The 18131-nt window shown below is 41.5% G+C and overlaps 2 protein-coding genes across 9 annotated transcripts; both read right to left on the reverse strand.

Annotated features, from left to right (window-relative positions):
• Positions 1 to 11: 11 nt before the first annotated feature.
• Positions 12 to 14640, reverse strand: LOC146517862 (poly(rC)-binding protein 2). 6 transcript variants are annotated; one of them, XM_085161156.1, is made up of 13 exons: positions 14474 to 14632; positions 13190 to 13311; positions 11981 to 12004; positions 11857 to 11889; positions 11627 to 11743; positions 11397 to 11528; positions 11154 to 11282; positions 10845 to 10919; positions 8295 to 8336; positions 6690 to 6762; positions 6172 to 6224; positions 3770 to 3939; positions 12 to 504 (listed from the first exon to the last, which is right to left on the reverse strand). In XM_085161156.1, the coding sequence occupies exons 2-13, from the start codon at positions 13256 to 13258 to the stop codon at positions 468 to 470; spliced, it is 954 nt and encodes a 317-aa protein (XP_085017282.1). In that variant the 5' UTR covers positions 13259 to 13311; positions 14474 to 14632; the 3' UTR covers positions 12 to 467. The 6 variants fall into 6 exon arrangements, with proteins under 6 accessions (XP_085017282.1, XP_085017280.1, XP_085017281.1 ...); XM_085161154.1 differs by having other exon boundaries at positions 6690 to 6789; XM_085161155.1 differs by lacking the exon at positions 14474 to 14632 and adding an exon at positions 14082 to 14367 and having other exon boundaries at positions 6690 to 6789.
• A 1237-nt stretch (positions 14641 to 15877) lies between these two features.
• prr13 (proline rich 13) lies at positions 15878 to 17678 on the reverse strand. Of its 3 annotated transcripts, none has more exons than XM_085161167.1 (4): positions 17556 to 17678; positions 16708 to 16742; positions 16139 to 16587; positions 15878 to 15930 (listed from the first exon to the last, which is right to left on the reverse strand). In XM_085161167.1, the coding sequence occupies exons 2-4, from the start codon at positions 16721 to 16723 to the stop codon at positions 15898 to 15900; spliced, it is 498 nt and encodes a 165-aa protein (XP_085017293.1). In that variant the 5' UTR covers positions 16724 to 16742; positions 17556 to 17678; the 3' UTR covers positions 15878 to 15897. The 3 variants fall into 3 exon arrangements, with proteins under 3 accessions (XP_085017293.1, XP_085017294.1, XP_085017295.1); XM_085161168.1 differs by having other exon boundaries at positions 17543 to 17670; XM_085161169.1 differs by lacking the exon at positions 17556 to 17678 and adding an exon at positions 17052 to 17534.
• Positions 17679 to 18131: the final 453 nt, after the last annotated feature.

The raw sequence follows: 18131 nt of genomic DNA on the forward strand, positions 1-18131 counted from the left end.
CAGTCACTCTATTCTTATTTTTGATACTTTTTTATTTTTCCTTTTTTGTCTTTTCCTTTTTAAAGAAAAAAAAAAGCTGACTGTACAGAACTAAATCTATGTCTATTCAGAGTTTTTCCAACTCATGTCTCTGTGATGGCAAAGAAAGAAATGGAAAGAGCGAGATATCCATCAAGAAAAGAAAAAACGCCTAAACAACAAATCATTAAAACCTCTGACTGGACTCCAAAAAGGGAATTTAAAACCTAATCGTTTGCTTCGTATGACTAAAACCAAAACAAAGAAAATAAATAACGAACTCAGCGGATCAAATCAGTGGCGGTTGACATAATTTTTTTTGCTTTTGTTATTTTTTAAATGAGGAAGAGGCAGTATAATATATAAACTCTTAACTTGGATAGTTGCATTGACTGCTTAATCATAGCCGATGATATAAAAGTGAGATTTAGTGCAGATGCAGTGTCTTATCAGTTGGCTGCCAGTCCAGTGGCCTCAGAGGAAAGCCTGGAGAAACAGACAGAGACACCCAGAGAGCAGGGAGGGAGAGAGTAAGGCATGCAATCAGACAGACAAGATAAACAACAATATCATTATGTACATTTATATATATTACTATGATAAAATCTGGATTCGTTTAGCAGGAAAATTATGATTAAACGTAGAAAAACAAAAATTCGATGTTCAGTTTGAGCTCCTGCTGCCAGTGAGAGGGTCTCTTAACCAACAGCTGATCAAACTTACTGGTTTGAAAATGGAGCCGTGTTAAAGAATCGGTCAAGAGTTGGATGAGATGATTCACTCTGGCGCCACTTGATACGGCCCTTCTAGGTTAAATGAAACTCTGCACAGCACAAAAACTGCAACCGAGAGGAAACCGCAAGCCCGACTCTCTGCAACCACCACATCGCAGTGAAGAATATATGAAGGGCACTATCTGAAAACTCAGATGCCCTCATAACCCACGTTTCACAAGCCAAACAAACTCTGCGCAGGCTGTGGATGCATGTAAATAGTCTCTATGAAGAGAAAAAGGAGGACCAAAATGTAATGTAAACAGCCAATTCAACTTCAGGTCAACTCCAGGCCTTAACAGCTGGTGTCCTGCAGGTCAAAATGTCAAATGATTAGTTTATTACCAGGCTTTTGGAGAACTTCAAGAAATATTGAGGAGGAAATGTAGCCATTTAAATCAGCTGTGATGGATCAAGGACGCATCTAAAACCTGCGGGACACCGGCCCTCGAGGCCTGGAGTCGAAAATGCATCTGCATTTGTAAACAATTCCAGGCACAGAACTGGAAATGCTGAACCGGATAACTTATCTGCTATCTGGCCCACGTGGCTACAGCGGAAGCCCTGAATAATTTGCGGCTGCCGCTGAAGACCGAGTCTGCAGACTAGCCGACGAGATCAAAGACCGCCTAATGCCTTATTGTTCTAAAACCCGAAGCGACTCGTTTACAGCTCTGTGTGACAAAGGAAAGCAGTGACGCTTCACGTTATGAAGCTGAAGTCTTCTTTCAGATGCAATCGATCATCTGCCTCCATCTTACCCTATCCCTGGGATCCTCACCGCCTCTGCATGTCATCCTTCACTACATCCATGAATCCTCGTTGGAGTCTCCCTCTTTATGGCAGCTCCATCTTCAACATCTCCAAACCATACATCGCAGCAGGCCTCACTGCCACCTTCTAACCCTTCTCTTTCACGCTTGCTGCTATTCTTTCATCACTCATCTCCACCCCGCCTGCTCTCTCTTCTTCACTCCCTCGTCTGTTGCTTTGGATGGACGACCCCGGGTATTTAAACTCATCTACCTTCACTACACGTCTTCATGTCCGGCTTGCTTTTACTGACTTTCATTCCTCTTCTGCACAGTGCACCCCTCGTCTGCAAATATCACAGCTATGAAACTAATATTTACATATTCTTAAAAACCAGCTAATGAACTAGGCTGTTCATTTATGTAGAGTCGGGCTTCTCATTTCTACCATGAGATAAAATAGCCTAAGGAACTCTTGGCTACAGAGTTTGCTTCATACAAGATTAATGAGAGGGCTAGAGGTCTTCTCATCCAACTCTTTGCAAGAAGATGACCAGATATTCCCTAAAAGATCAAATTATTCCTTTCATGATTTGCTAAATCAGCTGCTTTAAGCTAAAGATGGACGTTTTTGTATTTGTACCAACATGACAAAAGGATGATTTGGTGGCTTTGATACCTGAGGGTACTTTGAATTAATTTCTTACATAAGCAAAAATAATAATAATAATAATAAAGTCATCAAGATGCAATCCATTACAACAGCTAACAACAGTCACTTAAAATTCACTACAAGAAAACTTCTCATAAATACAATGTGACATCTTAAAGAGAGCCGCTACCTGAGCAGAGCTTACACAAAGAGAGAAATGCTTCAGTTAATCAGTGAAATAATTCCCTGTCCATGCTAAGTTCAAAGTTGTTCAAAAATATAATGCACTCAACATGTCGTTTCTTTAGCAGACGAGTGAAGTCAAGCTACAGATTATCTATCTTTAGAAATATGGCGTCGTCGACCATCTTTCTGCTTTGTAACAATGGGCTGTTCGGTAGTAAGCGTGGCATGGCACAGCCAGATACAAAAGCAAGTGCAGGTACGGACAATAAGGAGCATTGTCGGTACTTCAGTAGTAGATGACTTATGTTTCCTCGGTTAGTAAGGGGAGAGCCTTCGCCTTTTAGACTTGGAGCCCAGCTCTGAGGCAATTTTGGGCTCGGTGGGAATTGGGTGGGCGGGGTTACTGGCCCCGCTGACAACATGGAGGGCCAGGAGAGGGAGGGGCTTGAGACTGAGGAGACTCGACACACAGGCGGGAGAGCTGGGGAGCAGGGAATCGGTGGAGGAGGTAGAGGAGGAGGAAGAGGAGGAGGGAGGAGGCGGCCCTGGAGCCAACAAGGACAGAGGGATGGAGGCTGTGGGGGGCACCACACAGGAGGAAGAGGAGGAGGAGGAAGAAGAGAAGGAGGAGGTAGCAGCAGAGGAGGTGGTGGTGGTAGTAGTAGTAGTGGTGGTAGTAGTAGTAGTAGTAGAGGTGGAGGGAGGGCACAGGCTGGTCTGTTCAGGGTTCAAGGAGGAGGAGGGAGGAGGTTTAGAGGACTCTACACTGTAGAAAGAGAGACAAGGAGAGAGGGACAACACAGTCGGGATGGGTCACAGGGCAGGCTGGTGAGCAATGGGTGGGGGGTGGGGGTGGGGGGGTAGGGGCAGGAGGAGGGATGGGGGTAGGGTGTAGGGGGAAAATCACTCAGGGATGTGACCAAAACACGAGACAGAAAGCATCAGTTACAAATCAGCAAGGAAAAATAAATAACATATCTAGTGATGGATCAGTGTGGGAGGACAGACAAAAGCAGACTGACAGAGAGCTAGCAAACGCCACAGTGATGGTTAGCAGGAGTTAAAAGAAAAGCCAGTAATCGCTACAATCAATCATCTGCACATAAAAACAAAGACTAAGGGTGGATGCAGTCGAGCTATCTGTGCGACAAAGTAAATAAAGCTGTTCAGTTCACGGATTACTGCAGCTGTGCGGCATTAGTGGAGTGAAACGTGCTGAAAGGTTACATTTAAACAGAAAATAATCTTTCAGGCACGCCCATCTAGCCCCTGCGATTTCAAGTAAACCCCCCCGGTGCAGACAAATAAGTCGACTTAAACTGAAACTAAGCCCATGACTGAATCGATTACCCCATGTGGAGTTAAAGTTCTTTTCTTTATTATCTCACCTGGCGTTGATGAGGTACTCCGCCAGACTAATGCTGGCGGGCGAGCCCGTGATGGTAACCTGGCGGTCGGTCGATCCGTCCACTGGATTTGCAATCTTGATCTGGGCACCTGACATTTGCCTGATCTCGTTGATCTTGGCTCCCTGGCGGCCGATGATGCACCCAATAAGCTGGTGGAGGAAAAAAAAGTAAAGAGAGAGATAAAGATGACTGATCGCTGCGATTATGCGTATGTGCGTCTAAGCAGGGCCTGCTCACTCTTAAACAGTAGGGGTGGGGGAAAAAAATCGATACTGTGTAGTATTGTGATATTTTGTTTGCTAATAATGTATCGATACAGGGACAGCAGAAATTGATATTTTGTTACAAAAAGGTTTTCGTGCTCTGACTTCAGAGCATGTTGATCCTTTTTCTGAGCAAGAATCCTGACATTCCTTCACTGTCCAAATGTGTTTAACTTATTTTATGGCAGCAATAAACATGACAGTTTACTTATTTTAATTTAAGACATGTTTTATTTTAATTAAGTTTAAAACGTTTTTATTTAATGTAAAATTATATTTTGTTTTAATTTACTTTCAAATTCTTCAGTTGCTGAAGGGGCTGCATAGTTTTCATAAACTGCATAGTTCAGAATAGCTATAATTGTACCAGATGGTTGATTCAGTTAAGTTGGACTAGACTGTAATACAAACCGTTTGTCAACAATAAAACTGAAATGAGAGAAAGACTGAGTGTGAGACTTTGATATTAGATAAAATGAATATTGATAAAGTTTACCTTTATGTACAGAATCTGAATATCGCAAAATATTTTAAAAAATTGCAATAATATCATATCGTGCGTTAAGTATTGTGATAATATCGTATCGTGGGATGTATGGTGATTCCCACCTCTATTAAACAGCATGACTAACAAGAAGAAAAATCCTCCACAGATGAAGCACTGGGCCCCACTAATTCTGTGGGATTTAAATCTGTAATAAATGCATGATTTAAATCAATGCAGGGGTAGCAAAAGATACAGAGTCATGTGAAAATAGTTTTCAAAGTACTCTTTGCAGTCCTGTGGGGGGGGGGGGGGGGGGGGGGGGGCAGTACAACCGATGACTCAGTAGCTCACAGAACCACTTTTAGCAGCAGTAACCTAGATCGCGCTCTTTATGACTTCATCTGTGCCTTTTGGCCTGCTCTTTTTTACAACCTGGCTTCAGTTAATCAAAGTTTATGGCAATTCCTAAGTCTCTTAAGGTGCTGCCACAACAGGTTGATCAACTCTGAGCCACTGCACACCAATTCTTTTCTTTTTCAGCCATTCTTCTTGTAGATTTACTGGCCAAGCTTTATCCGTCAGACAGACGGCCTCAACATTTGACTCTAGAATACTTCGGTATTCACACGAGTTCATGCTTGACACTTTGATTATCAGTTACTGGCTTCTCCCATGGAAGCTGTAAGGGTGTTTTCACAGGAAAGCATAGAGTCCTGTGATATTCTCCTTGTTCACATGACTAAAATTCCTAATTCTTAAACTTTGTGTCCAGGTGGTCAGGAGGTTTCTGGTACATCTAAGGCTACGTCCACACGTACACGGGTATTTTTGAAAACTGAGATTTTCCGTTTTCGTTTTAAAAAATAATCCCGTCCACACGTAAAGGCAGAAATGAAGGAAAACGCTGCTAGGAACGTGCCAAAGCAACAGGTGGCGCTATATTCCTATCTGTGTAGAAATGTTGGCCAATCAGAAGTCTAGAAGCCTCGGTGGGAAAAAGTAAACAAAGCTGGGGCATAGAAGCAGAACCGAGTAGTATGTGTGGAGGGACAGTAACTGTGTGTGTACATGTAAGCATTTAAACACTGCAGAGAGAACAATTAACAGTAACAGTATTGTAGAAATTCATTTCACCGAAACAATAACGTGGCGCACAGTGTGACGTCAAAAAAGGCGCACACCTTTGACGCTGCGTTTTCTCAGTTTTTCTCGTCCACACGTAAATGCAAAAACGGAGTTTTCAAAAATCTCAGTTTTCAGTGACCGAAAACGCCGTTTACGTGTGGACGAAAGGTGCAAACGCATAGAAAAATCTGCGTTTTCAAAAATACCCGTGTACGTGTGGACGTAGCATAACATGAAATGCAGATTTCCAACCCACAGCAAGTGGGTGTCATATGCAAACCCTGCCTGAACTACCCAGGCAACGCCATCAGCTCTAACAACAGTAAAAATGAGCCTGAGCAGGACCATTAACTGCATTTGAGAAATTAAAAAATAAATAAATTTAAAGATAAATGTGTGAAAAAAGTCTTTCTAGTCTTCAGACACAACCAATGATGCTTCCACTGACCAACATGCAGTGTTATTTTTAAGTGTTTGGGATGAAATTCCCTTCCTGAAGGACTTACATCATTTGGAATGGTCATCTCATGGGAACTGGTTTGAGCAGAAGCGTCCATCCCTGACAAAGAAAACATGAAAGTGCTTTAAACGAACCATAAAGAGAAGGTACTTAAGATACATGAGGTATAAAGCAGGTAAGATTGTAATTATGATCATTTTTAAGTCACCAAAATCAATTTGAAATTAACTGATTAGCTAATTATACAATGTTACTGACACAGAACTCACACTGATCAAAACGATTTGTTAAAAAAGGCAAAAAATTAAGATGTTTGATTAGAAAATAACAAAAGACCACACGGGGCTTTCCACACGTCAGCTGCTTCTCTGCAAACATGTGAGAAATGCCCACAGTGTGTCATCACAGCCACCAGCAGCTGTCATTACATCTAGTTTAGCAGTGCAGGATGTGCGAACGTGTGTTTTGTCACGTTCTGCGTTTGATCTGTAAACCTGGGAATTTTAAAGACCGAGCAGTTAAAATGTTGCATTCAAAGCCCGTGGGCGTTGCTGCGCTGCATACCAGTGAATCCCTGGTTGCTCGGTGCGATGGGGAACGGGCTCTGCTGCATAGCCAGCTGGTGAAGCTTGGTGAGCTGTGGAGAGATAGCAGCAGAGGAAGACTGTGAGAGTGAGAGAGAAGGCAGGGAGAGAGACGGAGGAAATGGAAAACACAGGAAAAGGAGGGGGGGGAAACAGAACGAGAATCACAATCAGTATAGACAGATACACAAAGATTACAAGGAGATTTCACACAAATCGCTTAATTTTGTGATGTGAGGACCTCTAATCCTTCATACGTTTACTACATAGCTCACTGGTGTCTGACGATGTGAATTATGGCTTGTCTATGTAGGGTACCGCATAGGTATTCCTCCAAAGAGCAGGCTGCATCTCTTGGTAAAGCTTTCTCGCAGTCTTCAGGGTCAGGACAAAGTCACACTACACAAGGGAGGAAGTTCCCAACATGCAGGTGATTTCCTAACCAGCAACAGTACACACCTGAGCATAAACTGACAATCTTAGCATGACTCTGTACCAGGGATGATCTGATATCCTCGTGTTGGTGTTGTTCCCAGATCATCATGAAAATGTTGTTCCAGGTTCAACATTGCAAGTGACCAATCACATTATTGTGACGTTATTCTTTTGCGCACCAACCCATTCGTGCATTTATGAAATTCCAATGTTGCAAGGACAATATCAATTCTGCTTAGCGTTTATTAAAGGGTCAGGGTCAGGGTTAGGGTCCGTTGATCGGCGGACAAAGGTGGTTTCTCGCAGCTTAAGTACAGTTTTTTGTTTTACGCCGGTTTTTCCCGAAGTCGCAAAAGTATGACATCACAACATTCTGATTGGTCACTTGCAATGTTGATCCTGGAACAACCTTTAGTATGATGATCTGGGAACAACACCAACACGAGGATATCAGATCGCGCCTGTACCAGCAGCACCACTACAGCTGTACAGGAACTTCTAAGGAAGCGATTATGTGCGTATGAGCCAAAACTGCCAGAGTGAGCAATGACTAACTCATTATAATAATAATAAAAATAATCAAGCATAATTAAACTGTATAAGTATTACAAGTCTTTATTTTGTCTCTGGCTGGTACCTCCCTGTGCTGATGCCAATAGTCAGTGGCAGGTATGACTAACTATACACAGTCTATCACATCCAATGCTCCTGATGGAACTCATTAAAAAAGAGAGAGAAAGATTAATTGAATCAAGCGACAAGTGGCCATTGTATAAAGTAATTATGAAGGGGGAGGAAGGAGAGAACAGTACGTTTATCTAGGACAGATTAATGAAGCAGACATGTGAAACAAGACAGCACAAAAGGGAAAAGACAGAAAAGTGAGCAGTAGGAACAGTTTACAATTCATGGAACAGTGGAGAGTCTGGACCAACAAACAAACGTCTGTCTAAAGAACAACTAATCACCAGTGAATGTATGAACTACATAGAATAACACTAACAATAGTATGTCAGCGTAAGGTAAAATAAAAAACAACAGGGGCAGGTTCAGCTACAATTACAGGCTGTAAAATGTGGTGGGGGTGGGCAGCTGTACATATTGTAATTATGGGTGGGTGGGGTCATATAAATATATCTACTGCACTTACATCTGGCTGTGGAATTGCGTGCTGTCCTTGTACGGCATATGCCTGAAACAAATGAAAACAAAGCTTTCATAGGCCTCACATCTGATTTTGTCGGGCAGCTCATTTCTCCAGCAACAACACTCTCGGTAAACAAATCTCTCTCAAAACACATCAAAGCCTCGTTCGCGGCCCGAAAAGCCAACAGAACCTTTCATCGTCTAGCGTCGCCAAACCCAATCTGGGAACTTGTCACAGAGTCTGCTGTGGGAAAGAGCCAATTTTCTGAGCCTTCTGCTAAATGCAATCCTCCTTTTTCAGTCCACGCAGACTGTTCCTGCTCACAGCTGAATGTGAAACAAATCATGAACATTCATCTCCAGATATCCATGTAGAGATGGAACTAAATATAACTACTGCAGTCGCACTTTGACGACAGGAAGGTTAATTAGCTCATCGATATCTCTTCGCCATCATAAAGTCACAGTTACTAACAACACGTATTAATCAGTGTGTTGTTTAGGCATGTTGCATATTATGGTAGGACAATTATGACCCAGTACTACTCAGCCAGCAGGTTTTGGGAATGAGTACAGAATAAATATTAGGAGAAAAAAGAAAGAAGAAAGTAGGTTTTGCAACCTAACAGGTCGATAAGTAAACCTAGAAGATTTAATGTGTTCTGTTTCAAGATTTTTATCATCAAACAAGACCTAAAAACCAAGGAAAATGCTATAAAATTGCTTGCATTAAGTCAAGGAAAGCCAAAGGGATAATATTAAAATAAGTATCAAAGTGATCAAAATAGATTCCTTGTCCAAAGTCTCCACATTTCTAAGAAAAAAAGAAATATTTAGAGGCGTTGCAGGAGAATTACAGAAAATCAAAGGAGAGATTTTGTTTTATCAAAAGAAATAAAAAAGGTGTTTAGAAGGATAAAAAGAGCTTTAATGTTAGGCCAACAAGCACCAGAAAGCATTTTGGTTCAGACTAGGGGTGGGCGATATAAACGATATAAATTTGGCCAACAATAGAGATACTTGTCGTGTCCAAATTCATGGGCTGCATCCTCCTGAGGACCCGGCCTTCGCGGTCTACGTGGGCCGGGTTCTCAGGAGGTCGGGTAGGCCGGAAGTAAACGGCTATGGACTTGGACGGTCTAGCCTTCTCGATCTACTCCCGCCCTTAATTCAGAGTATTTCCGGTTGTCAGCGCCACGGCACGAAAATCGAAAATGGACCCGAAATCTTTCTCCGTTTTTTGTGTTCATTTTTAATTATCAACGAGCTAACCCACATTCTCGCCTGAAAATATGTTTAAAGTTTATTTTGTGGCCCAGAAAGATTAATAAGAGTGATTTTAAAACTTAGTAGCGGCCGCCATTGCCGGAAACTGGAGCTTGGCTGGGCCGCGCTATGAATTCTGGGATATGGTGGGCCAAGAAGGACACACCCGACCCATCCTTCAAATTCGGGGAAAAGGAGGACGCATTTGTCGGCTGCATTCGGAGGAGTCTACGAATTTGGACAGCCTTCGGCGTGTCGCTGTGACGTAATTGGTCTACAAATGCGGCCTCAGGAGGATGCAGCCCATGAATTTGGACACGACATTTGACTATACCGCTCTATTGCGATAGCGCATGTTGATGATGTCATCAAGCTGCGCTTGTTTTGGTCGAAAGCATCGCAGCGCCTAAAACCATTATCATCTGCAAATTATGGCGGGCGACAGTCACAGCAAAGAGATGAAGCACTTTTGAAATATGGGGAAAGCCAAAAACTGCGATTCCTCCACTTCCCCAACATTGATTCATTAATGTTGAATTCTCTCGCAGCTGCTCTGTTCCCATGTTGTTGCAGTATATTAATAACTAACCTCGTATTGTGGATGAATAATCTCAGTTGTTCTCCTGGCTGAAGTTTGGCCCGTGTATACCATCCTGCTATGCGATTGCATTTGTCCCTAAAAACATTTTTTAACAGATTTCTGCTCAAATCGGTTCGAGGTCAGTAAGCACAACCAGAATTCATACATAAGGCACACTCTCGATTTTTGAGAAAATTAAAGGATTTTAAGTGTGCCTTATAATGTGGAAAATACGTTATACAGAAGAAAAGAATATATCGTGATATATATCGTTACCGCACATGCTTCAAATTATATCGCGATATGAATTTTAGGCCATATCGCCCAGCCCTAGTTCAGACCAACATTAGTAGGAAATAGGCCACCTCACTTCTGAAACCTGATGCTCAAAACAATGAAAAGCTCCATGGAAATGGGAGGAAATTCAAGGCTCTGTAACAAAAATCTTTTATTCTACGTCTGCTGTGTATGGCCTTAAAAATTTTTTTAAAATTAGCACAGATACTGTTGTCTAACCTAAAGCCATCTGAGCTGCTCTTTTACCTGCTTTCATGATCTTTCCCCTTTCATCTTCTTCTGACTCAAGTATCCTTTCATCACAAATCAGGTTTTCCAAGTATGTAACAAAATCCATAGTCAAATATCTCACACACACACAAAAACCCAAACTCTGGCATCTACTGATTCCCTCCAAAGTATCGCATGTACCTGTCCGCCTGCAAAGATGACGGGTGATCCTGAAGGCTTGGGTCTGTAGGGGATAGTGACCCCCTTAGGGGGAGACTGTACAAAAGACAAAGGATCTGTTAATACACTGATATCCATTTTGTCATAATGTTTTACATATATAATCATTAATACAGATTAAACACAGCTGTATCTGTGTTTTTATATATACAATAATATCAGCTCAAACCATAAACTCTTATCCGAGCCTAATAAACAGCAGCTGAAAAGCCGAGAGATCGTATATCTGAAACGACGACGAACAGCCACTTCATCTGCTTCACTGCTTACCTCAAGCATGACCACACAGATCTGCTTGACGCACTCAATTATCGACTGGGGAGTGCCAGCAATGGTGATGGCACGCTCCGTGGAGTTGGGGAGCATGTCTCCAGCCACTTGTACCTGAGCACCGGTTGACTGAAATACATAAATGAAAGAAAGTGAGATGCAAAGACAAGTGTTGCCTTAGAACCTAAAGCAGAAAGGTGACAGTTGGCTGAGGTTGAAGAGAATAGTTTTTGTAGTGCACACCTCTCGAATTTCCTTGATCTTGCATCCACCTTTTCCAATAAGCGAGCCACACTGGCTGGCAGGCACCACGATACGTAGGGTGACCGGGGGCTTGCTGGTAGCTGTGCTGTTCGTCATCGAGCTGCTGATATCCTGATCAACAAAAAACAAAACGTTTGGGTTCATTCACATTCTGACTGGACTAGTCGTCGCTTTTGTCCTCTCTGAGGTCAGGAAAAAATGGAATCTACCTCTTCCAACTTTTCAATGATCATGGAGAATGCTTTAAATATGGCAGTGGTTGGACCTGCCAATGTAATGATCCTCTCAGGACAATTGCCCTCTGAGATGTTGATGCGAGCTCCGCTCTACAAAGAAAAGTAAAGAATAAAATGAGTGATCTGGAGCCTTTTGTAGCCTGTTAGTAAGTATAACTTTACATATTACTGTTTGCTACTATATACAACAAAAGAAACCTCACCTCTTCTCTCATCTTCTTCACAGATTCACCTTTCTGTTTGGAGACAATAAAGACAAATTTAGTATAACTTAAACAGATCTTCGATGACTGAAAATGAAAATTGTTCATTTAAACAGCATCTTACCTTCCCGATAATGCTTCCGACTTCCTAAAAAAGGAAAGATCACATGTTATTAGCTTGAATTTGCCTTTTATTACCACAGAGTTTCAAAGCTCCCAAGACACGGTTTGTTTAGCTTATCAGGGAATTAAAAATAAATAAATTTAGAGACACAAAAAGTTATTACTTTCATTCCTTTATTAAATCCTCAGTTGTCATAGTCATTAAATAACGATGGATTTTTCATTAATCTCCTGCTGATCATTAAAACTCCTTCATCTAATCGTCTTTAGAACATTTGGCCTGATCCATCATGAACATCCACATTTGTATGTCCGGTCTGTCTCCACATACTCAACAAATGAGATCCAGGAGGCAAACTAGCACACAGCATCTGTGGGTTTCTTACACTTCTCCAGGCTGCTGTAAGATGCTACAAGTTAAGGAGCCGACTGCGAGTCGGCCCCATGCAGAGCACAGGCGCAGCTTTGCAGACCATCATCTACATGTTGTAGGCGTTTACTGTCACCAGGTGGCAGTGTTAAAAATATGTGGAACAACCAGCCTGCCGGCTATTCTTGTGTCTGCTGTCGTTGGGTTTTTTCAGCCTGCAGGAGAAGACCCAAGTCAGAACATAACACGTTCAACCTACGCATATCATCACAACCATCCCGCTACATGCTGCTGGTTCTTCAAGGACTGCAAGCAAGCATGCCTGCATAGGCATATCCATAATCCTTCGCTTTGCCAAGCCAAATACCAATGCAAACACACACACAAATGTGGTAGCACAAAGTTTTTGGAAAATCTTTTTGTCTTCCTTGTTAACATGACATACCAACATTTTAAACCACCATTTAAAAAAAACAAACAGGCTACTCTGGGACCCAAGAGATGCCATGTGTGGCTTTTGCACTGTCATAAAGCCAGATGGATTAGTGAAATTAGCATATTCTGCTTACCGCTTTTAGATTTTACAACATTGGACAGTGATGTCATGAATATATTTGTTTAATATCAAACACTTAAACAGGAGATTTTAAAGGTAGAAACTAAAGCTGAGTCATAAGTGAAAACACTTATTTTGGTATACAGGATTGTAACACTGAGGCAATATTCCTAGTCATCCTAATGTCCCTGCCTTCAGTATATCTCAGGGGGAGGCTTAATTTTCATAAATAAAACATCATACACTATCAAATGCAGACACAGGCTGTCAATGGATGACCTCACCTTGCCATGCATGAGCAGCCTAATGGTAAGGGTGACATTGAGCCCGCCTTCAATCACACCGGAGTCCATGACTGCAACTGCAGGTCAGTACAGAACTGAAGTCTTTGGTCACTGAGATGGATCTAAGGAACACAGAAAAACATGCACACATTAAACTAGAAATATGATGTAGAAAAACTGAGCCGCCATTCATTAAATGAGACAAATATAATCTAAAATACTGTTCCAAGATGCTGTTAAATAAGCACACCAAGTATTTCGCTATTGAATGTTACATTTCAAAATGTGTTTAAAGGCCCGTGGATCCCATTCACCCATCTTACTAAGCAATTATCTTACTAATTATACCAACTCACAACATTAAATTTTGAAATTGAAATTTCACACATCTGTTGGCTGAATGAATACGGCCTGATAAAACTGTAAAACAGACATTTAAAAAAAGACTAATTCCACTTGACTTTAGAGGATTAGAAAAAATAGTCCAAAATAAATTTGGGAGATAGCATATGCTAACCTTAATGCTTATGAATACTGATGCGTACTAAGATGAATCAGACAAATATGGCCAAGGACTTTTACTAGGTTCTCCGGGGTAGGTGAATTTACTTCCCACTATCTGAATGCTGCTTATGGGACTCTAAACAGGCGCTGGAAAGACTTCGATGTTAACTAAAACACATATAGCTTATACGCTAACGATGCCTTAATCATTAGCTATGCAAGTTTATCAACAAACATGCGGACACGCTCGTCACGAACCGGACCTAAATTTCATAAAACACGCACACAACAATTTTCCGTGTAAAAAACAAGACATTTACTGGCACACTTTGGCCGTGTTGTTTTAGTTAAACTCAAATCATTTAACTATTAAAAACTAGTTGTGAACCTGTTAGCCACTTAGCATTGTGGTCGAGCTGGAAAAATGAATGGAGCATGCGTGCGTTACTTAGCTAGCTAGTTAGCTAGCTTAATTCGTCAACGTTACAAACAGCTGGCTAGTTATCGGTGGTCTTCATAGCGAGGTAGATTGGTCCAGTTTTAATCAAGTCCAGGCGATAAAGATGACAAAACATGCCCATAAAGGAGACATTAAAATAAAACTTCCCCCTTGGCTAGCCAAGCTACTGAGCTCAGTCAGCACGGAGACTGCGTGCTCATCATCACGCGGCCTGTTAGCACGCAGAGCGAACCGCGGCTAACTGCTGGGCGCGATTTCTTTCCGCGACTTCTGATCATAACAACAAATATTAAAAGAGCAAACAGCGAAATCAAACTCACCTGACTCGTGCGCTGATAGGTGATCGGGGGGAGGGTTGGGGTTGTAAGGGTAGAAGGGGAGAGGTTCGGGAGGGTAGAAACCCGGGGGAGAGTTTAGAAAGGACTCGGGGAAGAGGGAAGAGTGATGTGAGATCGAGCTCCACTCCTTTACACAAAGACAACAAAATTGTGACCTCTGAACTTTTCCCTTTCACCCATCACAAACCCCGACTCCTCCCCGAGTCTGACCTATTTTTTTTGGTAAAGCACGCCCCAATAAAATGTGGGACAGTTTGCAACAACATGGCAGGTTATATGAAAGGACATAATTAAAAAAATAATAAGAGTTATGCAATACAGTGCATTGCCAAATTAGTTTTGAAAACGAAAAGCAAGTTGATGGGAATAACAGACTGTCTACGTGTTTTATCTGTTTATATAAATTAACAGAAAAAGTTTTAAGATATCTTTCAGATTTCTTGCAGTTTCTAATATATTCCGATTTTATAGCTGAATAAAATACTTTTTAAGGAGCCGCTAGAGGGCGTAATATTCCTTCCTCTCCTCTTCTTCGGCTGCTCCCTTTAGGGGTCGCTACAGAAGATCATCTGCCTCCATCTCTCTCTATCCCTTCAGAGCATCTTCAACTCTGCCTCCTCTCTACCAAACATCATAGCAGTAAACCCTTGGAAACCTTTCTATTTGCCCTTGCTGTTATCCTTCTGGGACAAATCATCCCTGATTGGTCTCCACCCACTCCACCCTCCCTACACTCTCTTCTTCACTCTGGATGGTTGACACCAGGTATTTAAATTCTTGTATCTTCTCTATTAAATCTGTCTCCTTAGTGAGCATGACATTTATTACAAAAAGAAAATGTCAAACACACCACAGACTTTTTATGTAACTCCATTTATTAATACAATTTATTTATTTAACTTTAAAATGAACAATATTAACAAGCAACAGTTTTTTTCTGCACCCATGCACAGTAGTGATCATAAAATAAAAAAACCAATTATAGACAGTATACCTTTACTTAATTAACTATATTTTCTATATCCCCTCTAAATCATCTGCACAGTGCTGCAGTCTCTTTTTCAGTTATCTACATGTTTGTCATTGTAATATTAGAGAACAGTAGATGAATTGCAACATTTCACCTAAAAACCACAAACCAAAGTAAAATTCAACGTGAGGTGGAATCCCAGTGCCGATTAAAGTTGTGACAGTAACACACACACACACAAAAAGAGCTGCTGTATGCATTTCTAGTGTCATACATTTATACTGAACATGTGAAATTTGCTGCGACTCAGCAAAAATCTGCAAAAGGCTATAAGAACTGCTTTAATGCATTGACAGTTAACTGTTAGTAGTTAATAGTTGCGCTGTGCTGTTGTTACACAGCTTTTTTGCGAAAGCCATGCTTCAAACCAGTCGCCTCAGTCTGAGTCGCTGCTGCTGCTGCTGGAGGACTGTGAAGACAGAAACAGGAAATTATACATCTATTAATTGTTTTAAAACAGTTAAAATATAGATTTTAAATTATAAACAATGCCTGATCTGCTTAAGCCATCTTCAACAGTGAACAAAGAAACACACGGTTTTAAAAGTCACCACCAACTGTTTGCTCTTTTCACTCAAAACTTAAAAATTAAACCATAAATTTAAACCCCTTCTCACCTTGCCATGTTTGTAGTGCTTATGTTTGTGCGCCTTTTTCATCTTCTTGTGCATCTTTTTGTTTGCTTTGTGCCCAACTAGCCCCATTCCCATTCCTGCAACTCCCCCGGCTAAGGCTCCAGACATGGGATTTAGCCCCCCATGATGATAACCTTTGTGTTTGCCGCCTTTTGGGGAGTGTGGATATGGACCTGGGTGAACACCTGCAGGAGGAACAACTGGATATCCACCTGGAGCCATAGGATATGGGTGAAGTCCAGGAGCTCCATAAGGCATCGCTCCTGGTGCATAGTGTGGTCCCATGGCTGGATTCATAGGAGCTGGGAACTGGCCAGCAGCGTATGCAGGTGGAGGCTGGGGGAATGCTCCTGGAGGAGGTGCAGCAGGATAAGCAGGGTTGTAGCCAGGAGCAAAGGCAGGATTTGGTGGGCCGACCGGAGGAGGAGGACCTGATACAAGTAAAAGCACACATCCATCTTACACACTGTATGCTTCAAACTCCTAAGCTATTAAGCAGTTATAGACACACATAAAACATAATTAAATGGTAATCATGTTTGATGTCCTACCTTGATTTGGCCACATGGTTTATATATACACTGACCTAACAGAAAAAAAGAGGAAAGACAAAGGAAATGCAGTTTAAAAATATTGGAATAAGTTAAAATAACACTGTAAATATATCACTCAGTATATCTTGATTGAATTCGTGATTCTACCCAAATTAAACAAACAGCAGTTAACATCAGAGGCTTCTTCATTTTTCCAGATCAAAACCAGATAGTCACTTTACAAAGACAGAACAAAGGGAAAAGCAGTCGGTGTTTACACTCAACAACAATGAGAAATATCTGGAGGTTTTTTTTGGTTGGTTGTTGACAAAGAGACATCAGAGCCAGAGGCAGTTACTCACCTGATCACCTCTAGCTGTCACGGTTTCTCATTTTACAATTTGTGTTTGGTGTACACACGGATGCACAAAGTAAGCCGTTTAATGCGAACACCTAAATAAAACTAAACCAAAGTAAACCCCTTCAATTGATCCTCCCTTTATGAAGGTCTTGATATCTGTCGTCTGTTTGTTTGTTTTTAAGTGTTTACCGTGGAAACGGTTACATTTTGTAGCACTTGTCAGTACAGAACAAGGCTCGTCGCTGCTATAAACCGCAATACAACACACAACAAAGGCTTAAATGCCACATGTATACTCTTACAGAAGATGACTTGACAAAACATGAAGTCATAATTGCTCAACAGCTTGTAAATCCGCAACACTTTCTCCATGTTTCTCCACACAGCAAGTTCAGCACACTCAGTCAGTCGTTATTGGGAGTTTTAGCTGTTTGTCCCAAACGTGTCACTTATAATAACCAAATCAAAATCTAAAGATTTCACAGGTTTTACCTTTGGAACTTACCTCGATGAAGTTTCAGGAATTCCGAAAGAGCAGTTTCGTGTTTGTCTTCCGCATCCAGCTCCCGGAAGGCTTAAAGAAGCACATCAGGAAGCCACGCCCTTTGGGAGGAACACTGCGCACTTTGTTTACGCAACGGCCACACACATGGGAACATGGCTAAAACAGAAAACAATCTGAGTGATCTTTTTTTAATGGGTGGAGTCGGGAGTTAAGGTGTGTGTCGTGACACATACACGCCTGACTTGACACTATTGTTATTTTCACCTGTGACTCATGCCAACACATAAAACCCATGACATCACGGATCAGCACTTGGAAATTGTTCAACAATACACAGATTTCAAAAGGGTTAATACAACCTGTTTACAGCAGACACGATGGCCGCAGTGAATTACATGGTTTAGTTTTAATGTCCAGGAACTGAGTTTTTTATGCTTGTTGTCACCAATGACATCAACACAGACTCTGTGCCATTCATAAAAGTTAAAAAGCTATAAAACTGACGCTACATTAAATTAATCCATAAATAATGTGATTAGTTATTTGCTATAATCAGTGTGATATTTCAAAATATGA

Source organism: Neolamprologus multifasciatus, chromosome 5 (genome assembly GCF_963576455.1).
Source record: "Neolamprologus multifasciatus chromosome 5, fNeoMul1.2, whole genome shotgun sequence".
NCBI lineage: Eukaryota > Metazoa > Chordata > Actinopteri > Cichliformes > Cichlidae > Neolamprologus > Neolamprologus multifasciatus.